Source organism: Mya arenaria, chromosome 9 (genome assembly GCF_026914265.1).
Source record: "Mya arenaria isolate MELC-2E11 chromosome 9, ASM2691426v1".
In the NCBI taxonomy this organism is placed as follows: Eukaryota; Metazoa; Mollusca; class Bivalvia; order Myida; family Myidae; genus Mya; species Mya arenaria.
Window position 1 is genome coordinate 23,367,918 of NC_069130.1, and position 27,169 is coordinate 23,395,086.

General features: G+C 35.7%; 1 protein-coding gene across 3 annotated transcripts; it reads right to left on the bottom strand.

Moving 5' to 3' along the window:
• Window positions 1-7,231: 7,231 nt before the first annotated feature.
• Window positions 7,232-27,082, bottom strand: LOC128246952 (activated CDC42 kinase 1-like). Of its 3 annotated transcripts, none has more exons than XM_052965534.1 (15): window positions 26,809-27,082; window positions 24,478-24,658; window positions 23,877-24,009; window positions 23,237-23,419; window positions 22,691-22,843; window positions 21,910-22,095; window positions 21,053-21,144; window positions 18,329-18,455; window positions 17,689-17,835; window positions 17,216-17,233; window positions 13,365-13,459; window positions 12,251-12,442; window positions 11,082-11,170; window positions 10,063-10,222; window positions 7,232-9,706 (listed from the first exon to the last, which is right to left on the bottom strand). In XM_052965534.1, exons 2-15 carry the CDS (start codon window positions 24,576-24,578, stop codon window positions 7,729-7,731), a joined length of 3,654 nt encoding a protein of 1,217 aa, XP_052821494.1. In that variant the 5' UTR covers window positions 24,579-24,658; window positions 26,809-27,082; the 3' UTR covers window positions 7,232-7,728. The 3 variants fall into 3 exon arrangements, with proteins under 3 accessions (XP_052821494.1, XP_052821492.1, XP_052821493.1); XM_052965532.1 differs by having other exon boundaries at window positions 10,063-10,261; XM_052965533.1 differs by lacking the exon at window positions 17,216-17,233 and having other exon boundaries at window positions 10,063-10,261.
• Between the last annotated feature and the right edge of the window lie 87 nt (window positions 27,083-27,169).

Sequence of the window (27,169 nt, forward strand, 5' to 3'; positions counted from 1 at the left end):
ATCTTTATCAAATACATCATACATAACAGAATAAAAAGTCCTATAAAACTTTGCTTGTGTATTAATTAACAAAGATAAAATCTTCACTTGACAACTAACAATAATTGTGATATGGTAGTCAATATTCATTATCAAATTTGATCCTACAACATCAAGTATGTAAGGTTATATTTATAACAACGATCACACCAGCGGCCATGCGTACAAACTGTCTCAAGTTCAGGTTCAGACTCAAGTGGCAAAGCTGCAAATCTTCAATTCATTGTAACTTTCATTCAAGTTGACTATTGATGGTGATATTTGCTTTATTTTATTACTACTTGAAATTGTACCATTATTTAAATATATGTTTATCAAACAAATTAAATAAAGATGATTCTTTGTATGTGAACATAAGTGCTTTCTGAGTCTGAGTCTAGACTTGAACTTGAGACTTTGCATTATCATTGCCCCAGATAAAGAAAGCCACCTAAAAGTAGATATCCATCACAATTATGCTCCAGACTTTTAAAAAACAATGCAAAATTTATTGGTGAATAGTTGGCAATACGGTAGTTGCCAAGAGGACTAGTATTGGATGGCAATGCTGGTCTGTGTCTTCAGTCATAAAAAGGCATTAGTTGATGACTCCTATTAAAGTCAGAGCTAAAGGCCTTAATATACAAGTGCCTTTTGTCAATGGTAACATGCACCAAAGTTTTATGTAAATGTCTTTTAACGGTTATTTAGTTGCAGAATAACAACTTTGCAAATGTAACTAAATCGGAGTTCAATAAAGATTTGTGGATAATGTTTACAATTTGTTTTATTGCTAGCAGTGTATGTTCTACAATGCAAAAAGAATATAAAAGAAAACTGCTAGTTAACGTGAGTGAGCCTTAACATGACAATACCTAGACTCTTTACGACAATTGGCTGATTGTTCAGAATTTGTTTAAAGTTAACAACTTTGTTAACGGCATCATAGTTAACTTTTAAAGGTAAGGTGTTTTGTGATGTGCTTTTATATCTTTGAATAAAAAAGGTACAACCGAAACTGTTACAGTTGTCTCAAATCTAGGTAGAAATACAGCAGATCTCGATGAGATTCATTAACCTTTCAGAGCAGTCAAGATTTGAAAGTTAACAACGACGACATTAACAACATTGTTCAATTCAGAGCTGCACTCTCACAAATATACTGTTTTTACAACTTTTTTTTATTTTTTGTCTTGGAAAGAGCAAATTTTTGCGTAAATATCTGCAAACCAATGATAAAAGATTGCTGACAATAGATCAGATCGCAAATTTTCATATCTCCGTTTGAAAGTAAATGTTTTATGGCTTAAACCGTTACTAACGGTTCAAGAAAAATGCATAAAACGTCAATTTTTGAACTTAAACATAAGCATTTATCAGCAGTCTTATATAACTGGTTTCAATGGGTTTTTTTGCAAAAATTGGCTCGTTCCAAGACAAAAAAAAAATGTCAAAACGTTCAATCTGTGAGAGTGCGGCTTTAATAAAGTTCTGAACAATCAGTGTATTATGTTGAAAACAAGAGTGAGTTCCACCCTCGTCTGTGGTTTTCCACAGCTGATAAAAGGGCACTAAAAAGATGACGAAGCAAACGACATTACAATACCTAGACATTTTATGACTATATGTTTAAGACAAGAGCGAGCTCCACCCTCATCTGTGGTTCCCCTCACTTGATAAAGGGGCACAACTACTAATATAATGCCAAAGGGTATAACAATACCTAGACGCTTTTTTAATACCGACAAAAGACAGGTTAAAATAGAACACATACATAATATCACAATAATGGATCTTCAATCCGTAATGGATTTTATTACTTATATTAATAGCCCTACGTTCATTAAGGCTAACGTACAAGGTGTTTGTGGCATATGTTTGTGATTGGGTTTTCTTGCTTGCAGTGTATGCCCTGCGATGCAACAGGGACATGAAATAAAACAGTTCACTAACGCGATTGACTGTTAGTGTAAGCTGAACTCTGGGCAGATCTAATGGTTATATTAACAAATTTTAATTAAGGATAAAGATTTTACAACAAATTCAAGAATTTTACTTGTTATTCTGCAAAACATTTACATCCTAGCTGTCAAAATTTCCAGCAAAAAACAACAATTTTCAGTGGATAGTTGGTTTATACTAATTTACTTTAGCTTGATTGTGACAAAAGCTAATAGCTTACAAGATCACTCTGGATTTTGTTTCCTGGGTAGAAACTAGTACTGTGGTCCTTTTTAGAGAGGCCATGAGAAATTACCCCTGGTGGGGATCGAGCCTACAACCTCTTGGGTGAGAGACAGACCTATAACACTAGACCACACTCACATGGATAGTTAAGAATTAATAAAAAAAACCTAATATAAAACACTGAGGTTTTGTAGGAAGCAGAACAAAAGTCAATCACAGAAAAGTTAACATATGGTAGGAAATAATGGCAATATTTGTACTGTGTATAATGCATAGTAAAAAAAACACAAATTTCACAAACTGTTGTTCATGAACAGAATTATTGCTGACTTACTGGCCAGTTAGTAACATAACAAAATTAAATAACATTAATGAACACCAACATAAAATCTATCATGAAAATACTTAAGTCAAATCTCAATCTCTATCTCAACTCCATTTACCACATAAAAGCATCGTATTATTCAAAATCTTGTATGTTTTCATACTTTTTGTAAACCTATTTTCTTATAGAATGTGTTATTGAAAGATTTTGACAATATTTCAAAGAAATCTTGTTCTAGAGCAAAAAATATACTTGAGTAATTGTTAAAAGGCAATGAATTAAGTACATTTTTTTGGTCAAAAAAAAATTTCAATTGGAATCCAGACGAAAGGTTTTGATCAACATATTCAATGAAAGAATGCGTTTTAAAATTTGTAAAAACATATTTTTGTTTCCAATAAATTTTGTATTATATGGTAAAATGAGTTGAGATTGAACTTGAGATTTGACTTAAGTATTTTCCTGATATTGGGGCCAACATATAATCTATCAATTAAATAATAACTACATATGGCATCTTACTTAACAAGTTTGTGTTTAAAACATTATAAAGATAACATCGATGGGTAACTAAAAGGCACAAGCAATTCGGATGTATCTTTTATGGGCATTTTCACTCATATTTGTTCTGGTTTATGGTTCATTAAACAAATTTTAACAGAGTTTATCTGAACATGGATATTTTTTTCATTTTTTTTGGTTTATTTACTAAATTTTAACAGAGTGGATCTGAACAATGAACACATATAAATTCTCCAGATACATAAATCCAATTTTATCTTAACTTATCTGAACTAATCCTGACTAATTAACTTTAAGATATGACATTCAATAAACACAAAATATTTCAATTACTCTACAAAAATTCTAAAGCCATTTCACAAATGTTCATGAAACAAAAATGAATGATGATCATATAGTCTGGTTCATATATACAGTATACGGTATTGGATTAATATTCAAGGCTTAACAGCCAAAATAGGCAAGGTTTTAAAGGCCTTAAAGGCTTCAAATTGTTTTTCTCATTAAATATATTCTTCCAGAGATTCAATTTACAGTTCAGTTAAAAAGTTATGATAATGTAATGTTTATACAATCATAAACACTATTTTTGGTGAGAATATATCAAAAAGAGCATGTTTTAATATTTCAGTAAATAATAAAGCTTTTACCAAAAGAATGGTACTTATGTAATCAATAAACATTAAAAAATATCAATAACAGCAATAAACGCCTCAAATTAATGTGATCAGTATGAGTCATCAACATACTTATTTATTGTACGGTCCAAAAAAATGACATGAGTTTAAAAAATCGAACAGCTAGTGTACCAAACATTTGAATTTTTGTAAATTTTATCTTACACATAGCACTATTTGAGTCAATTGGTTACATAACATAAAATTGACCTCTTATGGTTAAACAATTCTTTACATAGGTCAGTGTTAGATTTTCCATTCTTGCATCCAAGACTTTGTTCTTGTTCATGTGACCAGTGCTGGAAAAACCTACCAAACACCTCCAATTAACAATTGAAGAGTATTCAGAGGGGAAGTAAAACCTTAAAAAGTAAAATGGTCTCATTGCCTATCTATAAATGCATGAACATTCATTATGTGTGTATTAAGATAATATGCATCCAATTGGAACTTTTTGGGAGTCATACCTAATTGTACCCTTTAAAAATGAGAAAACAACAATTGCAGTGTACACAGCTTAACAACATTTTACAAAACACACTTCTGTGCTGTTTATATAAAACACTAGATACACAATACATGTACATTTATACATGCAGCCGATAACAGTTGAATCCGTAGCACTACTTAATTTCAAAAGACAAAACACAAACATATTGTTATTTTAGCCAGTAAAATCCTTCACTTATTTCTAAAAAGCACTTTTTATTGGGGCACCAATTTTGAAAACAATGTGCTGTCCATGGTAGTGTTTTAGTTTTGCAAGGTAATTGTTCTCAATATATTTTTTATTTTGACCAATTCTATGAGTATTACAACACCAGCATTTAATGCAAAAGACTTTTTGCTTAGCTCAGCACAATACATCGTGAACAAGAGCATCGCAGAGCCAACCCAAACCCCAATGTTGGTTTTGTTGTTTTTTTCATTTGAGCAAGCGGCATCACTCAACAATTATTTAACCCAGATCGATGAGCACTGGGTACATGTGACCTGACTAGGTATTCTGACACTTTCAGACCAAAAACTACTTGACTAATATCCGAAATTCTTTCTTTGAATTCACAAGTTTGTTAAGGGACACTGGGGAATGTGAAGCAATCAAGCCATAATGCAGCCATGATGGGAGCAGGCAATCCTTTAAAAACTCAAAGAGAAGGATTGCCGTACAAGTGGATGTTTTCTCTACAACATGTGTACCAAGTTGAAGTCAAATATCTTGGCTAGTTATTTATGGCCAAAATTAAAGCTTTTTGCATGATGACAATGACAACAACAGTTACAGCAATGACAATAAGACCATCAAAATACCACATTTTTTTCTTTATAAAACAGACAACGGAAAATTGGAAATATCATACTCATATAGAATTATAGCACTGTTGTGTTATTTCCAAAGCATCGAACGATTAGTGCACCAAATTTGATTGCAAAAGGTAACATCAGCTGGACAATATGGCAACATATTTCATTTACGGTAATCCATCCATCATCACCCAAAAATTGCTACTGTTGAAAATTCATTTTAAAGGGTTGAATATATTTTAAGTTTTAACCTTATATAGACATGGTGTTATTTAAGAAATAAATTAATAAAATTGCTTTTTAACCAATTTAAAGTTTTATTTTGTTATATTACCTCCATTTTAGATATCATATCATAACAGTGTGCTCATATTTTGATTTTAAAAATGTAATCCAAGCAAAAATAATATACTGTAATGTAATAGTTAATCAATAACATAGATTAAAGATGCACTCTTACTCCCAAAGAAGATTTACCACATTTAATTCAAATGTTTTACTATACCAAACAAGATGAATAAATGTCAAAAACAATGGTTCTAATGAAGGATACAGAGTTTAATTTGAAAAAAGGTGCAGAAAACACAGTATTTCTACCTTATGTGACCATAGTAGATCACAGTTAATCTTTTAGCACTCACCAATCATTTAATATTTTTGCATGTTCAGCTATTAAAAATCACGGTAACAATAGTGTTATCAGTAAATAATATTTTCCAAAAATACATTTTAGTAAGTAGTTAGAGGATTATCACTCAGAATTTATGTTTTGTATACATTGTGTATGCATTGATTTTGAATAAGAGTGTCACTTCAAACATAGAAATAATCTTTATGTTAAAATTTAAAATGCACTAGCACATCTTTGCATCCTAATAATGGATGCATTACCTTAAACTGACATGTTTAAGTCTAAAGGAGTTTCAGTTACACTTAAAGCTGTTTAGTTAAGGTTATACATCCATGAACTTAACATAATACAAAATACAGCACTTCAATACTTTGTATCATAATTAAACATTACGCAGTTAAGGCTTAAAGCTGCACTCTCACAGATTGTCAGTTTTGACACTTCTTACTTCTTCGAATAGAATTATTCTGGCATCAGTGCCTTCAATTCAGTCAAAGTAGATCATGGCATCAGTGCCTTCAATTCAGTCAAAGTAGATCATGGCATCAGTGCCTTCAATTCAGTCAAAGTAGATCATGGCATCAGTGCCTTCAATTCAGTCAAAGTAGATCATGGCATCAGTGCCTTCAATTCAGTCAAAGTAGATCATGGCATCAGTGCCTTCAATTCAGTCAAAGTAGATCATGGCATCAGTGCCTTCAATTCAGTCAAAGTAGATCATGGCATCAGTGCCTTCAATTCAGTCAAAGTAGATCATGGCATCAGTGCCTTCAATTCAGTCAAAGTAGATCATGGCATCAGTGCCTTCAATTCAGTCAAAGTAGATCATGGCATCAGTGCCTTCAATTCAGTCAAAGTAGATCATGGCATCAGTGCCTTCAATTCAGTCAAAGTAGATCATGGCATCAGTGCCTTCAATTCAGTCAAAGTAGATCATGGCATCAGTGCCTTCAATTCAGTCAAAGTAGATCATGGCATCAGTGCCTTCAATTCAGTCAAAGTAGATCACTCACAATAGAACAGATCTCAATTGTTCGGTAAATTTCAGATTTCTTAAAGCATGAGTGATGTTTTTGGTCATAAAACATCAATTTTTTCGAACGTTAAAAGAATAAACTACGATCTGTTTTTTTATAATCAGTCTTATATCGCTGTATCCAGACACTGACACAAAAATAGCAAATTAATCATTTAAAAAAATATGTCAAAACGATCCATCTGTGAAAGTGCAGCTTTAAGCATCATAAAACTGACGAAAACATGAAAGCTGCATGCTCCAAGAATGTACTGCAGACTTAAATGTGTATATTACTTAACTTATAAATAGTACATAATAATATAATATTACTAAATAAAAAGCATTGGTATTAGTTATTTAATTATCAACATTAAGTCTGTCGCTGAAGTAGGTATAATTTGTTAGTAAAAATCTGCAATGTTATTAATTTAAACTGGCCTTTATGTAAATTCCATCACTGAACCTGTGCATTGGTTATCCTTTTTCAATACATAATGCACCAGTCAATTGTAACCACGCCCGCCCCCCCCCCCCCCCCAGGTCCGGGGGTATACCGGGGATAGCAGTGTTTTTACCTTCCAGGTGGCCCCGCAGTACCGGGTGAATGTGGTGGTTTTGTGTTCGCAAAAATATATACATTTGGCAGGGATTTTACCATCTGTTCATCACCGCAGGGCGGGGATTTTACCCGGGGTAGGCTGGACCGAAAGTCAAAGTCCCCGCTATTCCTCGGACCTGGGGGTCACGTGGTTTCGATTGACTGGTGCACAAGTATTTCATTAACAGTAAGACTTAGAAACAAGTCTGCTATATAAATTTAATTTTACATTTTTTTAAACTTTCTTTACAATTAATCATATAAATTCATAAACGAATATTGCGCCAATGATTCAGTTTTTTCCTGGGAACAGCCGCCTGACGTAGCCTTTTACAAACTAGCATTTCACCAGTTTGTATAACAAAAAAAAATCATGACTAATAACAGCTAACAAAACGTACATGCAATTTATCACATTCTTTAATCATCCTATCTCCCCACATCCATCTACACAGCACTTTCCCTTGAAGCTTTCGTAGATTTATATTCGTCCAACATAACAGAGCTGGCAAGTTCGAGATTCCACTTTAGCGCTTCCAGTAACCTATAACAGTGATCACGGGGAGCTAAACCGAGCCGAAACAGTTGCTCCGTTTTTAAGTGCTTGATTGCTTTACCAACATGGCCCTGACAGTGACACAGTGCTGCGTAGCATTCTTCGTCAGTGATTCCTATAACAGATTGTTGTAAGGCATTGATTTTGTCCCTCTGAGAGTCTATGCTAGCCTCAAGCGACTCGGACTGATGCGAGTTTGTTCGGCTGTAGTGTCGTTTTCTGTTTTCGTGTGGATACGAGTGATTCAAATCAACATTTTGACTGTGTTGGCTATTCCACGAGTGACCTGCACTCGAGGAGGAATCTTTTGAATGTTGTCTGTGATAAAGGTCTTCTGCAGAACTGCTGTGTCTTGAGCTAGCCTCATGACACAGCTCCCTCGGTAATACTCTCAGCTCCTCGACATTCTGATAATCATGTCTACCTTGTTCTGCATTCATAAACTGGTTTCCGTCTATGGAGAACGGCCGTACAGCTGCTGTTGCTTTCTCCCCCCGCTCGTCACCTTTTGCTGGTATTAGGAAATAGTGAGTATGACTTAACTGTTTCCCGTCTTGAACTATTGGAAATATGTTAGCTTTATGCTCTTTTTCGTGCAAATTGGAGACCATAGAAACTTGATTATGTGCAGCATTATTTGAAGCGTTAATCGCGCGAAAGTCACTTACTGCACCATAGTCCCGGCTAGGTAAAGGGGGAGGGGCCGGTGTGTTGACCTCCTTTCCAGTCACAGTCTGTCCTAGCTCCTCTATATCACTATCAAAATCATCACCCCAGTCAGAATATGTAGATGTCGTACTCTGTGGGGAATATATTGAATCTTTACGCACCGTCGGAAGTTTAACGTCCCTCGGATCATCAAATTGAGGTACATCATCATACCTTGGAATACTACCTGCTGCTAAAGCTCCATTCCCTGTTCTTTCATTTGGAACCTCACAGTACTGTACAGGGTATTGTCCAGGTGAAAATTGTTGGTGAGGGGATCGTGTGTACATTGCATTATTTGAACTTGTTTCATTGGGTACTTGATCATAAAAAGGTGAAGGCACTTGTTTTCCTAATACAGGGTCTGAATCAGATTTTCCCGCCTTTTTTAACTGGAAATTATTCAAAGCATCATTCAGCCAATCAAAAGCTTTATCAACATTCTTTGACTGTTGAATGTTTTTCTCGGGCTGAACAGAATTGTTTTTCAGGAGATTTTTGTTACTGGCTACACTAGGTTTGGCTTTTGAGAATAATTCTTCAAGAACAGCTTTTGTGGACTGAGATTTAGTTGGCGTTGATGGTTGCTTTTGGGGACTATTGCCTGCGGAATGAAATGAATCTGGCTTGTCCATGTTGTCAACTTTCTGAGGGGGCAATGAATATGCCGAATGAACACTTGTAGTATCTGGGGAGGCGTTATCGCGTTTCCTGTATTCAGGTGGCAGTTTAATGCCAGTGCACTTTGGTGGCGAAAAACTTTGCCAACTGTCAGTACTATGTTGGCTTTCTATTGAAGTTGTGCGTCTGTACACTATGGGTTTAGGTCGAGCTGGTGGTGTCTGCTTCCGCCTCACATCTAAATCAGTGGGTTTAGAAGCCTGTTTTTGTATTGCATAATAAGATGGATTGATTTCAAACGGATCTTGCTGCACCATGGAATCCCTTATAAGAGGCTGTGGTAGATCCAGGTTTCCATATTGCAAACTATTGCCAGTTAACAAAGAGTCAAAAATGGAGCTAATCTCGTTTGACGAACTTGGCTTCCCCAAAGTTCTTTCCACTTGATTACTTGAGGAATCGTCATTGAAATCGATAAGCGGTTTTTCATTACTCTCTCTACGATACACTTTTGTATGTCCGGACTTCATTGGCCAAGACCTGCGTTGATTTAAACATATTTATTTCATTCAAAGTTTAGAAAGCAGCATGTAACACAAACATTAAAGAATTTGATCGAAGGCTATAACAGTCTTATGATTATATTTTTTATGATATTATTCATAGCTACAGACAGTTTTTCTTAACTAGTTTTCTCAGGAATTTACTACTTATATGTGTTTACTTTATGAAACCTTAACATTATGTTCCAAAATAGAACAACAAATTTAATATGTGTTTGCTTTCAGAAACATAAACATTATTTATAAAATTCAACAACATGTTTAATATGTATTTGCTTTAGGAAAAAAAATGATTATGTATCAAAAATAGATCTAGATAAAGAATTTCCTGACCTGTGTTGATCAGACCTTGTCAATTCTGCTCTCTGTAGATCTAGGTGTTCGAGCGCTTGACTTGATTTTGCAGCTCGGCTAAAAGTTGGCTCGTCATTGGCTGGTTCATCTTCAAACTTGTGGTAGTTAAACTGGCGGCTGGTTGCATAGCCAAATGGTTCTGTACAAGAGAAAGATCTTGATGTTGACTTGACTGATTCTGTGAAATAGTAACATGTTGACTTGACTGGTTTTGTGAAATAAAAACTTTTTTACCTGACTGTTTTTTTTTTTAAATAAAAACATGTTGACTTGACTGGTTCTGTGAAATAGAAACATGTTGACTTGACTGGTTCTGAGAATGTAGAAACATGTTAACTTGACTGGTTCTGTGAAAGAGAAACATGTTGACTTGAATGATTCTGTGAAATAAAAACATATTGACTGGACTGGTTCTGTGAAATAGGAACACATTAACTTGTCAGGTTCTGTGAAACAGAAAAATGTGGACATGTCTGGTTCTGTGAAATAGAAACATGTTGACTTCAATGATTCTGTGAAACAGAAACATGTTGACTTGACTGGTTCTGTGAAATAGAAACATGTTGACTTGTCTGGTTCTGTGAAACAGAAACATATTGACTTCAATGATTCTGTGAAACAGAAACATATTAACTTGACAGGTTCTGTGAAAAAGAAACATGTTAACTTGTCTGGTTCTGTAAAACAGAAATATGTTGACATGTCTGGTTCTGTAAAACAGAAACATGTTGATGTGTCTGGTTCTGTAAAACAGAAACATGTTGACTTGACTGGTTCTGTGAAAAAGAAACATGTTGACTTGACTGGTTCTGTGAAAAAGAAACATGTTGACTTGACTGGTTCTGTGAAATAGAAACAAGTTGACTTAAATGATTCTGTGCACATTAAAGCCTTACAAATGATAATCCAAACCATGAGGTCTCACACATTCAAAATTCACAAGATTGTACTTTAATAATGTACTTTAGCAATAGCAATGTGAACAAAACCCTGCTTACTTCTTTTTTCAAAGCTGGTTTCAGGTGAGCCTGGGGGCGGGGCCTTTCCATGAAGATCTGGGGGCTCCATAGGGTTACGCAGGTACACCCTGAGGACAGAAAAAGGTTGTTCATAATCTATTGATTGAAAACCAAAGTGTGATGACGCAGACAATCATGATGGCGGACAAAATAATATGCGTCTATCATGCTTCACACCAAACACAAAAATAGGCAATGATTCTGACCTTTGGGACACTGACCTCAAAAACAATAGGGGTCAACTACTGGTCAAGCATAAACCACTGAAGTTTTATGGTCCAAGGTCAAACCATTCTTAACTGTGCTGACAAAGATTGCAAAAGACTGTTGAATGACGAGGATTTGCCGATTTGCTACTGTGCAGACAAAGATTTCATAAGACTGTTGAGCTACTGTGCAGACAAAGATTTCATAAGACTGTTGAGCTACTGGGCAGACAAAGATTTCATAAGACTGTTGAGCTACTGTGCAGACAAAGATTTCATATGACTGTTGAGCTACTGTGCAGACAAAGATTTCATAAGACTGTTGAGCTACTGTGCAGACAAAGATTTCATATGACTGTTTAGCTACTGTGCAGACAAAGATTTCATAAGAATGTTGAGCTACTGTGCAGACAAAGATTTCATAAGACTGTTGAGCTTCTGCCAAAACAAAGATTTCATAAGACTGTTGAGCTACTGTGCAGACAAAGATTTCATAAGACTGTTGAGCTACTGCCCAGACAAAGATTTCATAAGACTGTTGAGCTACTGCCCAGACAAAGATTTCATAAGACTGTTGAGCTACTGCCCAGACAAAGATTTCATAAGACTGTTGAGCTACTGCCCAGACAAAGATTTCATAAGACTGTTGAGCTACTGCCCAGACAAAGATTTCATAAAACTGTTGAGCTACTGCCCAGACAAAGATTTCATAAGACTGTTGAGCTACTGCCCAGACAAAGATTTCATAAGACTGTTGAGCTACTGCCCAGACAAAGATTTCATAAGACTGTTGACCATGACCATAACTTTTGACCTCAAGAACAATAGGGGCAACCATGCGTCAGGGCAACCAACCCTTGTTCTCAAGTGTCTGTGCGTGCAAGAAGAAGGGCAATTACAATAACATTAACAACAACAAATTACAGCAAAATTGATCCCTACTCATCAATTTCCCCGGGGTTGCCCCATGACTTCCCTCCTGGATCTCCGTGTCCTGTGTGTATGAAGCTGTTCTTCAAGGGCTTGCTGATGTCTGTGCCTCCTAGACGACGCTGGGTGGTCACCACATGCCGGGGAAAATGGCCAACCATATGGGTTCTCTTGTTTTGTCCTTTCCACCAGTAACAGTCGGGCCTGGAAATATAGGAATATTTCAATGACAACAAGGGACAAAACTCAACAATAAGCACCAGAGTTAATTGCCTAGCTTCACACATTGTCACGATTGTGTACCAAGTTTCATTTAAATATGTTGAACTTGTTAGTCCAGATATGAAAAATGGGAACATTTCTAAAATTAAAACGTCTAACCTCTACATTCCAAGTCTTACAAATATTTAACTAGATGCATTTTAAAAGCCCTTTTGGCTGTTACATATAACTAAATCCTTTTACACAAATTCAGCAAAGGTTCTGATAAATGCGCAATTTTGAATCATGTGATCATTAAGAATATGTTTATGCAATTATTTAGGCTCATTAAATTAAAAAAAAATACTTCAATCCTTAATTATCAATTGCAAACAAATACCAAGCTCATGTGTTTTTCGAGTTTGGAAATTTTTCTGCCGGAGTAAATGGACTTGCTTCACTTGCACATTATTTTAGAGTAAACATGTGTACCAAATTTAATGTAAATAACTTTCATAACTTGTTCATGCTTTTTCTTGAGTTGTGGCATACATTTAAGTTTAAGCACAACAAGAAAACAATCTTGCTGACACCATCTCAAGCTAAATGTTTAACAATAACCTGAAATAGGGATTTTGAAAAATAGACAAGCTGTAAACTATGTTATTATGTTGATTTTTAGTTGAAAAGGGGCACCACTCAATATTTATCAAAGATGGAGTTATGGGCCTTTCTGTACATGTACATAAAGTCTCTAAAAAAACAATGGTTGAATCTAATATCTTGAATGATTTTAAGATATGGTCATGGTTGTTTTTGCAGGTAAACAATGACCCCAGTACTTAGATCACAATGTCTTCCAAACAGAGAAGCTACAAAGTGATTAGAATGGTTTAAATTATGATTTCAACTCTCGGCCACCTACCTTCCCTCTATAACAGTAATGTGGTCCCCCTGCTCAATGTACAGTTTTCCCTCCTCATTACAGCTCTGTAGAGACTTCACATCCAATGGGCGCACCTGTTAGATACACACGATAAAATGAAGGGAAATATTATAAAACCTTGACCTTGGCAAATAGATTTGGAGAACAAATTCAAACACAAGTTGTCTGCGATGTGTTGTTTTCAGTTGAACAAGGGGAACAACCGGATATGAATAAAAGTGTATCAAGTTTCATTGCTTAATCCTGGGCAACATGTGTACCAAGTTTCATTGTAGTGCCAACATGTGCCAAGTTTCATTGTAATGCCTTCAGCAACATGTGTTCCAAGTTTCATTGTAGTGTCTTCAGCAACATGTGTTCCCAGTTTCATTGTATTATCGTCAGCAACATGTGTTTCAAGATTCATTGTTTTTTCTTTGGATCATTGTATTGTCTTGGGCAATATGTGTACTTAGTTTCATTTTATTGTCTTCTTCAACAAGTGTACTAAGTTTCATTGTATTGTCTTCTTTAACAGGTGTACTAAGTTTCATTGTATTGTCTTCTTTAACATGTGTACTAAGTTTCATTGTATTGTCATCTTCAACATGTGTACCAAGTTTAATTGTATTGGGCAATAAGTGTACTTAGTTTCATAGTATTGTCTTCAGCAACATGTGTTCCAAGTTTCATTTTAATATCTTTTTTTAAGAGCTTAGTCATGACAATAGATAAAACAGACAGGCTTAAACTAAAAATATCATGATGTAAAACTTCCCGATACTGTAAATGAATTGACGGCAACTAATATCATGACATGCTTTAATCAGAAAACATTTGAGTATGGCATAATGTTAAAAACTACAAAAATAAAACTATGGAACCTTGTTTTGCTTGTTATAATTCTAAATAAAGAGAGTCCTCACAAATGTTTCAAAGGCAAATCTCAAATATACAAAAACAATTTTAACAATCGTATACCATTTATAATTTAAGAAGTTTAATGGTCCATTCTATCAAATACACATTTTTCTAATTTAAGTTAATGTAAATGGAGAATTTTTGAACACAAAAGAAATCTTTTCAGAAGATAACTTCCAGTATACTCGCACAAAGCCAAACAAAATATTTACTGGTAATATGGAAAATAATGATGTCAGATGACTGAAACATTGCTGATACTACGGCATTCACATAGCCTTGCAAAACTTATTATTGGTTTATATTTGAATAATTAACTACTGGGCTTGTCCCTGTAGTTCTGACTGTATTATTGACATTAAACGATGTACCGTAAATGACTGGGTATAAGACGATAGGGGGTATTAAACGCAGGGAAAAAAATCTGTGAAAAGTCCAAGAAAAAAACTTTTAATCTATGTTTTTGGTCAAAAGACGCATAGAAAAGATGTCAAATCGTCTGGCATTTTCGGCCACCATGTTTGTTGACAGTGAAAAAAAAACAAATTCGTGAAAATGGAGACAGTTATCTTTAAAACCATACAATGATAAACTGTCGAAAATGAAGTTAAGTTATGCAAAAACCTTATATTGTATGGGTTTGTTCTCAAAATGTCAACACCTACAGAAAAGAATAAAGAATGTGACAAAGTGCGAAAAAACAAGACCATTATTGCAACAGTTTGTAGAATTGGTATGTTAAAGGCAGTCAAGTTTTTCACACCTTCTCGTACAACTGACAAAAAATATTTTGACAGTGCCCAACTTTGCTTTTTTATATGCAAGTTTAATTATTGTTCAATTCAATATATTATTCAAAATAATATTGAATAACTTTAATCAAAAATATTTTTGTTTATATTTTAAACGTCTTACGATATACAGTATCCCGATCTTCAACCGCTGTTTTAACTCGTATATACTTGATCAATATGACGCAAGTAACATCCCTTTTTACATAAATCTAAACAAACTCTCGGCTTCAAATCGACCTCAGAAAAAAAGTTTAAACAAGAGCTGTCACAGTATGTGACGAATGCCCCCGAATGTGACATTGACCTATGAACAAGGTCAGTACATGAAAAGTTAAAGATCAAACAAATACATATGGCAAGTTATTTTAAATTGCCTCTGAACATAAAAAAATACCACCCATACTTGACAACCTACATTCTTATGTCCTTATATTCAGCATTCCATTGTGAATAAACACTAAGTGCATCTTTCACCTTAGAAGTAGGGACATGGGTGTTGCACGTGACACGTCGTCTTGGTATGTCGAACACATGTGGCAAGTTATTTTCAAATCTGTCCATACAAGAAAAAGTTACAGCCCGGACATAACAACCAATACTCTGTATCCTTATATGCAGCACTCCATTATGAATAAACACCTAAGTGTGACCTTGACCTTAGAGGTAGGACACGGTTCTTGCACGCGACACGTCGTCTTGGTATGTTGAACACATGTGGCAAGTTCTTTTAAATTTTGTCCATACAAGGGAAAGTTACAGCCCGGACACGACAACCTATACTCTATGTCCTTATATGCAGCATTCCATTGTGAATAAACACTAAGTGTGACCTTGACCTTAGAAGTAGGGACATGGGTCTTGCACGTGACACGTCGTCTTGGTATGCTGAACACATGTGGCAAGTTATTTTAAAATCTGTCCATACAAGGGAAAGTTACAGCCCGGACACGAGTTATTGAGCCGGACACACGGACGGACGGACAGACGGACGGTGCGATTTTAATATGCCCACCTTTGTGGGCATAAAAATTGTTACTGGGTATGATACGCAGGCATTTTTTTGCATCGAAATCTGAGGGAAAAAAGGGCGTTTAATACCCAGTCATTTACGGTACCCATGTCATTTATAGAAGATAATTGTTTGCGTCAGTGTAAGATCTTAGTATATTTCACTGAGTAGCCAACAAAAGCTGTATTTCATAAGTGGTAATGAGTGAATTATTAATTTTGGTGTTCACGATATAAAATATATAGTGATTGTATAAACTAACATCGATACAAACAATATTATTCTTTTTATATTAGCATAACAGTATAGATTTTTACAAAAGCGCACCAAATTGAATTTGTGTCCCAGCTGGAAAAGAATGATTTGATATATGTTTTCATGTACAGAGTCTATCTTTGTGCAACAATATGCTAGGCTTATGCAAAGATCATTCAAAAAAGAAGCACACAAATAATCATCAAGACCACAGTAAGTCAATCCAGATATATTGGTTGTTCAAACAAACATGTGTAAAATGCAATAATTCTTCATATAAACAAGACAAAGTAATTGCATAAAGCTGTTTTTACAAGAAAACATACATAACAAACAATGCATCTAGGTGCATTCCACTTGCCTAAAGCTGACTTTTGTGGCAAAATGTGTAATGATACATGTACACGCATGCAATATTAAAGCTGCACTCTCACAGATTGACTGTTTTGGCATTTGTTTTAATTTTTGTCTCAGAATAAGCTGATTTTTGCATCAATGCCTTTAATCCAGTCATATAAGATAAATCACAATAAACTCTCAGATCTCAATTGTCTAGAAAACAGCTGAAAAAAAAATCATTTTTCTTAAAGCATAAGTAATGCTTTTAGCCATAAAACGTTGTTTTTTTAACAGAAATATAAAAAACATTCCCATCTGATATTTTGTAAGCAGCTTATATCATGGACATTTGCATAATCTTTTAAGGTTGGCTATTTTCAAGACAAAAAATAAAAAAAAAACTTGTTAAAAGTGTCAATCTATGAGAGTGCAGCTTTAAAGGCAAGGATGTTTTTCATTTCTTTTTGAAACAATCATTAACAATAAACTCTTTAAATTAAAGGGTGAATATGACGTATTATACCCAAGTCTACCTTTAAATTTCCATCTCTCTGTTAGCACAATTGTAAAATAAATAAATTAATGGCAATTAAATTTCATGTAAATTGTATCCTTTTTAATACAATAGACAAACTATCCTGAACATTCCTTCTAAAATTTCAAACATAATTTAAAATAGTGTAAATTAAATGAATTTAAAGAATATAATTTAATTTGGTATAATGTAACCATGTAGTGAGTCTTACAACACAAACAATTTTCGCACCCCATACTTCACACAGAAACTCAATAAGTGCTTTTAGTGCTTTAAGCTTGTTCATGACCAGGACTATAAAAACATATTAATAGATTTGTCATTGTTAGCTATTAGTAATTTAGAATAAAAATGTGATTCCTACTTCACAAATAGTTCCCAATCTTTTCCATGCCTGATCAAGACAAGAGTGCTTGTTATAAAAGAGTATAATGTAACCAAGATGTGATTTTCATAACACAAATATTTTACCTCACACAGGTACTCCTTGATGTCCAGAAACGAAGGCCTTTCAGCTGGTTTTAGGGCCCAACATTTCAACATGAGCTGGTAGATCTCTGTTGGGCACAAGTCTGGAAGTGACAACCTCTCTCCCTCAGCGTCTATTTTGTGTAAAATCTGAAAGGACACAGTGAGACTGCTGTTATATACAAAGAAACAGTTTGTTTGTTATAGGCAACTGTCAAACAACAATATTTCATCATATGCTTGCTGGTTTTCATTAATATTTTATCAGTGAGATATAATTGACATCTCACTGTAGCACACAGTGAAATAACATTTTGATATCAGTCATTGTTTTAAATTGAAATTTGGTCCAATTTGCTGTCAGAATCAAATGTCAGCACATACAGCTGGGACAAAAATCAGTGACATCATATCTGATATTCGGAGCATGCAACTTATTTTAAAGCATGATTAAAATAAAAAAAATTATGTTCAATTTTGGGAATACTCAAATGCCAGAAAAAACACTTCTGACATGTACTTTTCCAGAGCAACTTGCCCGAACTGGCCATGAGTTTTACTTGCCACAGGTGTTCAGCAAGGGAGCAACATTGCAGACTGTAATACCATTCTAAAAACTAACTTCGAGCTTCCACATCAATACCTGTGAGCCGTTATATCCGAGCCAAGGTTCCTGTCCAAACGTAAACATTTCCCATAGCGTTACTGCATACATCCATGCATCACTCGCGTGGGAAAACTGTCGAGTCTTCAGGCTTTCTGGAGCACACCTAGTGGATAATTAAATTACATTACAAGGAATATGAATGGGAAATAGTGTACGCTTAAATTGACATGTAAAATGTTTATAAAATACAAATATAACTAGAGATTGCTTTTTTGAAAAAGCGCTTGTCTCCCCTATTGTGTGGTCGTAGCTGAGAAAAAATAAATGATGGACATGAAATTTGTAACTTTGGACTGGAGACAAACCAACAGTGAAGTTTGGTTTATTCGATTATATTAAATAGTGAAGAGAAGAAAGTGTTGTTGATTAATCATGGAAAATGTAAACGAAGTTTGCATTGTATGAAGTTCCTGGGCGCAAGCGTTATTCAATTATTGATCGGAAACCATTTTTCAGCTCACAGTCATCGTGACCATGACCTTTTACCTACTGATCACAACATCAATAGGGATCATCTACATAACCAACTTGCATACCAAGTATTAAGTTCTTGGGTGCAAGTGTTCTTTAGTTACTGAGCGGTAACCATTTCTTCAACTCAAGGTCATGGCAACCTTGACCTTTGACCTACTGATCTCAAAATCAATAGGGGTCATCTACTAGTCATGACCGACTAGCGTACCAAGAATGAAGTTCCTGGGTACAAGCGTTCTTAAGTTATTGAGCAGAAACCATTTTTAAGCTTAAGGTCACCGCCAACGTATCATTTTTTACCTGAAGGTAACCTTGACCTTTGACCTTTTGATCTGAAAATCAATAGGGGTCATCTTCTAGTCATGAACAACTAGCTTACCAAGTATGAAGTTCCTGAAACCAAAGGATCTTTAGTTATTGAGCGGAAACTTTTTCTTCACTTCAAGGTCATGGCAACCTTGACCTTTGACCTAGTGATCTCAAAATCAATATGGGTCATCTTCAAGTCATGACCAACTAGCATACCAAGTATGAAATTCCTGGTTGCAAGCGTTCTCTAGTTATTGAGCGGAAACAGTTTCTTCACCTCAAGGTCACGGTGACCTTGACCATTGACCTACTGATCTCAAAATCAATAGGAGTCATCTACTAGTCATGAACAACTATGAAGTTCCTGGGTACAAGCTTTCTTTAGTTATTGAGCAGAAACCATTTTTAAGCTTAAGGTCACTGCCAACATAACATTTTTTACCTGAAGGTAACCTTGACCTTTGACCTTTTGATCTCAAAATCAATAGGAGTCATCTAATAGTCATGAACAACTAGCATACCAAGTATGAAGTTCCTGGACCCAAAGGATCTTTAGTTATTGAGTGGAAACCGTTTCTTCACCTCGAGGTCACGTTGACCCTGATCTTTGACCTAGTGACCCCAAATTCAATAGGGGTCATCTACTAGTCATGACCAACTAGCATACCAAGTATGAAGTTCCTGGGTCTAAGAGTTCTATAGTTATTGGGCGGAAACGAAGTGTGACGTACTGACTGACTGACTGACAGACTGATGGACTGACTGACGGACAGGGCAAAAACAATATGTCTCCCCATGAATGGGGGAGACATAAAGATATTACACGCAAATGATTTTTACATGGAAGGTCACCACGACCTTGACTATTGACCTTGTTACCCCCAAAACAATTGGGATCATCTAGACATCATGACCAACCTCACTTCAAAGTTTGGTGAACCTAGATCAAAGCATTCTCCTGATATTGCACGGAAATATTTTTTTACATTAGAGGTCACAGCGACGTTGACCTTTGACCTTGTGACCCCCCAAAATATAGGAGTTTTCTAAACCTCATGATCAACCTCCCTACCAAGTTTGGTGAACCTAGGTCAAACCATTCTCAAGATATTGAGCGGAAATGTTTTTTACATTGGGGGTCGCCGCGACCTTGACCTTTGACCTAGTGACCCCAAAAACAATAGGGATCTTCTACACCTCATGACCAACCTCCCTACCAAGTTTGGTGAACCTAGGTCAAACCGTTCTCAAGATTTTGAGCAGAAATGTTTTTTATATTGGGGGTCGCCGCGACCTTGACCTTTGACCTAGTGACCCCAAAAACAATAGGGATCCTCTACACCTCACGACCAACCTCCCTACCAAGTTTGGTATCCTAGGTCATGCGGTTTTCCAGTTATGGATCGGAAACGAAGTGTGACGTACGGACGGACTGACGGACTGACGGACTACCGGACTGACGGACAGGGCAAAAACAATATGTCTCCCCCAGAGAGGGGGAGACATAACTACTGTATGCATGGGTCTGCACTTTCAATACATGTCTTTATAATCAACAGAGTGTTTTAAAAGGGACAAGACATCAAATGATAAAATTGCAAGAAAAGAAGAAAATACCTCAAAAAACAGTGTGATTTTTTTCCACTGCCTGTGCCTTCCAAATTTGGAATATTTACAGACTTTGGAATGAAATACAATCATGCCAAATAAATTGTATACTGGTTATGGCAAATATGCATGTTTTTATGCTTTTTATGATGTATTAGAGCTGTGTTATTCATGAAATACATATTGGAAAAAATTATGGTAATTTGGAGGAAATGGACACTTTTTTGCAAAAAGGAACAGCCGTTTATTGGCAGTAAATTGCACCAAGAAAATTGCTGGGAAAAACAGATAAGCTTAAATGAAACGTACCAAGCAAAAGGAACTTTTTTATGTTCTTGCATTACATAGTGGTCTTCTTGGCTGGGCAGAGCTCGCATAAGGCCAAAATCTCCAATCTTCACCTGCAATGAATGTCAAATGTAACAGTACATAGTGGTCATAGTGGTAACCAGGGAGCACTTGAAGAAGACCAAAACCTCCAATCTTCACCTGCAATGAATGTCACATGTTTATTTTAATCATGCATCAATCAACAATACCCAAATGGATGTATTCGCTTGTTTTGGTAACAAGTTGGTCCCCCTTTAGTGTTTCATGATTGGGAAACATTTGACAATTTGTTGCCAGATTGGGGAACCAAACCTCCACTTTTCATGAACCTTGTGTTATTTAGAACAGTGGTAAGTTCACACAATATTTTGGCAACCTTTTTTTCAACTTTTTACAAACACACTTTTATGGACAAAGTCCACCCAGCAACTTGCACATAATCATTTGAAACAAATTTTGTAAATCCACTCCTCAAGTCATTCAACTAACTCTTTATGATGTTTTATCATTTTTGAATGCATTTAATTCACATTTCATACAAAAAAAAGATTTTGATATATGAATCAATGTGAGTTAGGCTTTTTAAAAAACAATGAAGCGAAGGTGTGAGTTTGGTTGGTAGGTGTTCGCCAAATCATTCAAGTGGGTTTTCTTCCGATTCTCCGGTTTCCCCCTTTCTTCATGATTGTTGTAAAAAAGGAACTTTTAAACTAAACTCGGATGTCCTCATTTGAGGGATGACAATATTTTTTTATCATCTTCTATTATCACATTAATCAAACAAACAGAATAATGATCCATCAATATAATCATCCTTGTAAAACTGCAGCCAGTACCTTGTCTGTTGACATTAGAAGCACATTCCTGGACGCCAAGTCACGGTGTATGAATCGTTTTGACTCCAGATAACACATGCCCTTGGCAACCTGTATCGCGTAGTCACACAGTTGACACACAAGGATTCGCTCTTGTTCCTTCCTAAGATAATCCAGAAGAGCTCCCAAGGGGGCTAACTCTGTCACCTAAAATGTATTAAGGTATGATTTGCATAAACTATATTAGCAATTATTCTTACAAACCTATGATTTAAATTAACCTATTTTTTCCATAAACTCATGACTTGTATAAGCATAAGATATCTGTTCATGTAATGATGAAAAAGTTCTACTTCAAAAAAGTTGGTAGAAGAATAACAAAGATGTATGTATGTATGTATAAATTTATAATCATATTACAAGTTTTAATAAAATCAATGAACAGACTTAAAAGGCCTAGTTTAAACTTTCTACAAGTGTATTATACACAACTTAGAGTGTATTGATCTTAATCTAATTGCCTAATTGTCTTATCAGATCTTCGATCTGAATATCCTGCTGTGCAGTTTTGGAGGTTTTATTATAGAAATGGACCCTAAATGGCCCTGAGCCAATAAACAAAAACACACGAAATTGGCCGCTACTGTGACATCAGTGCAGTTAGCAGGAGATGCACAGCAGGGGATTGTTGTTTTTTCCTCAATTCTTTGTTAAGAAACTATATCAAACTTGCTTGCCCATTCATTTGTTATCAATGAGACTACTGTAAGTCTGTTTGAAGCGCCAAACTTCCTTCACCTACCATCATGAGAGGGGTAGACAGAACAATCCCAAACAGTCGTATGATGTTCTCATGGTCCAAGTTGTGCATCACATTCACCTCCTTCACAAAATCTTCAAAAGCTCCAGGCATTGCAAGGGCATCCTTACGCAGAATCTTGACCGCGACAAACTTCTGGAAATGGAAATCAAATATGAAAAGCAGAATGCATGGATTTATTATTACAATTAATTACAGTGCTCGAGCCAGGATTTGAAAAGGGCAGGGTGCTAGATCAGAAAGGGCACTTTTGATATGCATTGAATTAGCAGGGGCACCAGCAGGGAACCAACCTGAATTCATATTGTGTATGTGATGTTACTGCTTTCAGTAATATTATATAATATTTTGTTACGAATACCTATGTTGTTATATGAACTTAAGTGTCAAAATTATGTATATTTATTATTTTCATACTTATTTCTGAAAGTTGACTTGACAATATGTCAAATATGTTTCATAATCATCAAAGGCGGCTCTGTCAAACAAAAGTGCACATGTAGATTGCAAATGTAGACAATATCATACCTTTTCCCCAGAAGGCGTTTTCCAGTCGCCTTTCCGGACAACCCCGAAGCTACCGTTTCCCAGCTTATCATAGAGGAAAAGTGATGGTTCGGGAATCAGACAGGTGAGTGTCTGGTCAAGAAGGCTCGAGGTTTGGCTACTAGGTTTCTTACTGCTGGACTTCTCTGGAACTTTTGGCAGTATCTACATAAGGCAGATAAGCTGTGTGTATAACAAGCATGTACTTAGTAACGTAAAAAATCCAAGCTACAATTTTCCCAGATAACCATTCTACCTTTTATCCAAGATACTCTTTTTCATAAGAACCAATCCTATACCTTATCCAAGATACCTTTCCCCTTAGAACCAATACTGTACCTAAATCCAAGATACATTTCCCCTTAGAACCAATCCTATACCTGATCTAAGATACCTTTCCCCTTAGAACCAATCGCATACCTTATCCAAATACCCCATTCCTAAGAACCAATCCCATACCTTATCAATGATACCCTTTCTCCTAAGAACCAATCCCATGCCTTACTCAAGATATACTTTGCCCAAATAACCATTCCCATACCTTATCCAAGATACCCTTTCTCATCAGAACCAATCCCATTCTTTATCAAAAATATCCTTTTCCTAAGAACCATTCCCATACCTTATCCAAGATACCCTTTTTTCTAAGAGTGGCTTTTTTCCGCTTGACAGCATCCAGAAGACGCCGAATGGCTGGTTTACCCATACCGATCTTTTGAAGATCTTCCTCTTTAACATAGTCAAAGTGGGATATTCTGGAATAGAAAAGAAACATTACAAAGTATGTCATAAATGGTCAGTTGCATTACAATCAGCTGATTACAATGTATTATTTCAGGGCTGTGTAGCTTTGATTTTTTTGTGCAATATTTCTTACTACAGTCCCAAGTAATCCAAATTTGAAACTGGTATCAAAGATTAAAGAGCAAATAATTGTTTCAAATTTCTCGCTGAAACTGTAAATTACTCCTTTGAATTAGTTTATACTAATCACTTTTAAATCGATTGTGATGATAGCTGATAGCTTAAAGAATCACTCTTGAGTCTGTTTCTTGGGTAGAAACCAGTACTGACGTCCATTTTGAGAGGCCGTGGAAAAGTAGCCCTGGTAGGGATCGAATCCAAAATCTCTTGGGTAGGAGGCTGACACCTATGCCACTCGACCAATCTCACACTTTGATTTGTATGTAGATTAAAACAAACTACTGCAATTTGTTGGCTACCTGGTAACCTGAAGGTCATCTCTCAATTTTGTGAAGAACTGGTCAAGCTGGACCTCAGTCAGCAGTTCATAAAGCCACTCGCTGTTCTCTCCACTGTCCATGACCTTTGACAACTGGTCACTCTTGGTTAGGACTCACTCAGTGTACTGTTTATCTGTAGCTTACATTTTCTTAGCTTAATCTGGAAATAAAAGGGTGCTTTTAAAAAATATCATGGATGGGTCTTTGCCATTACGGTAACAATGAAAATAAACGTCAGTAGTAGCAATAGTAACATCTATTACAACAAGATGCATTAATGACAACAAGAGCTGTATTAACCCTCGTATGTATTTCAAAGCAGTTGGCATTAGTCTGGAGCAAAATGGAAGAGTCCAAGGTATATATATACACATTGATTTATACATTGCACCATGATGTATATATGACTAGCAGTGCAAAGAAAACAACTGTCACTAAGAAAATATGACCTTAGAGCTGAGAAGTGAATCACACGAGCGGATGAGTGTGCAGTGCTCCAGCTAGCCCGTTTTTCAATGGCGCAGCGCCCGTGCCCCTTTTCTTACCGCCCTGCCCCCTTTTTGAGTAGTGCCCTTTTCACAAATGCTCTATTAGCCCCAAATATCCCGTTAGTGCCCTTTTTACTATTGAAATCATTATAAAAGATTGACAGCCCTTAATCCGCTGTCATTATTGAGACAAATTACGTAATACTTATGATAATAGTGTTCCCGCTAGGTGTCACCATGCCCCCATTGATTGCTTAAAATATGCCGTACTGCCCTTTCATCTTTCCATGTGCCTTGACCAAGTCATATGACAGCTAATTGTGTATTTGTGTAGTGAGCAGACGACCTGTGTATTCATAATCGGTCATCTACTAATCCGATAATTAGGAAGAGCCAAATAGGGAAACATCGGCAGGAGGCGTGCCTTTTGAATGTCAGCCAATCAGAATATACATTGAGAACTCGTTCAACCAATGATGAAAGTTCGTAAAATGCGATAGAAAATGCGAAGGGATGGTGAAAAATGTTGTTTATTGTATAGTACAGACGAGACTTGCCATTTTCAACATTGTTGATTTGAAGCAGACGGCACTGCCGATATATAAACATAAGAAAGGTGGCGCTAATACAATCAAATACATCATCTTTTCAGTAAATGTTTTGAAAGTTTATTTATAAAATATTCATGTTGAAAATTTCTTTGTAATCCACAAAATTATGTTGATGCTTTATTTAGTATTTACTTATCATGTCCACGATCTTGTCAAAATTCGCCGAAACCGCCATTTTATCAGAACGATTTTCGGAGTTATTTTATCAATGTTCTATGTTTAATAAAATAAGTGATTTTTTAAACCAGGGTAGTGATTTTTATTGTCATTTTATTCTAAAACATCAGTATATTAAACATTATTTTACCAAAGACAATTAAATAACAAACAGGCTGAATATAACATTCGTACCCAAACCCGAACGTACCAAACTAAGATTCGTCCCTACATTTATTTTTTTGTGTGTATCTATTTATTTGATGTTTAACTGTGTTTGTTTTTGTCTTCATCTTACAAACTTTTAAAAGAATTATGTGACATTGCACTAAAGAAGATGCCAAACAAGTACAATCATACTACCACAGACAAAAAGACAAATTTTAATTTTGATATTAAAACACACCCTTCTAAATTTTGAGAAAAAACAACAACACCATTTTGTATAAGTCTGAAAATCATGGAAAATGATTTAAATTGAGTATAAAAACCAAACAAATTCTAGGGGGAGACCCCCCCCCCCCACAAAAAAACAAACACCTTGTGGCAGGGGTGGACCCCCCCCCCCCACAACCACCCCAACCTCTACACGACTCATGTAGCTTGCCCTTTTCAAAACTCCACCCTGCCCTTTTCAAATCCTGGCTGGAGCACTGGTGTGTACATGTAAAGTAAACCTGGGCGAAAAAGTTCACCTGGTGTGGGGGCCCTACTCATGACCGCCAGAACACTAGCAGTGCTCTAACCAAATGCGCTAATAGAGCGGCTGGTTCTTACCCAAACACACTACAGTCCTCCCCCAATTTACATTTTAGGCCACCAGATGCACTCCTACTATTGCACCATTAATCTAAACCTGGGAGGAGGTCACCCCAATGTGGGGGGCCTACCAACAACCACTGGAAATTAACATGGCACTCTCTGACCAATTGAGATAACCAGGCAGGGTTCTTTAACTTTCACTTCTTACCCACACTACACATTTAACCATACCAAATTCAAATTGCTTGTTCATGTAGTCTTTAATCAATAATGTTAATGGATTATAAGCTTACCACTTGTGGTCATTCAAACTATAAAAACTGGCTAGATTCCATCTTTCACTTTATTGACGTTTTGACAGGTTCTAAAATTTGGATAATGTTCACCTGTATCACTTTCAGGTAAAAAAATGAGATTGTTTGTTGACAAATCACCATTAAATTCACTGAATAATTTTATCAAATGTGTGGATACATTGTTTAAGACTTAGACCCCCTATCTTATATCAAGTACACGTGATAAAAATGAAAAATACTCTTTGATTTTTTTTTCTACTCCCTCCGGAAGTTAAATATTCTTACTTTTTGTTTATTATTTAGTTTCGAATTATTGATTTTCATCTCAGGAGTAAATTACAAAAATCATAATCTTGAA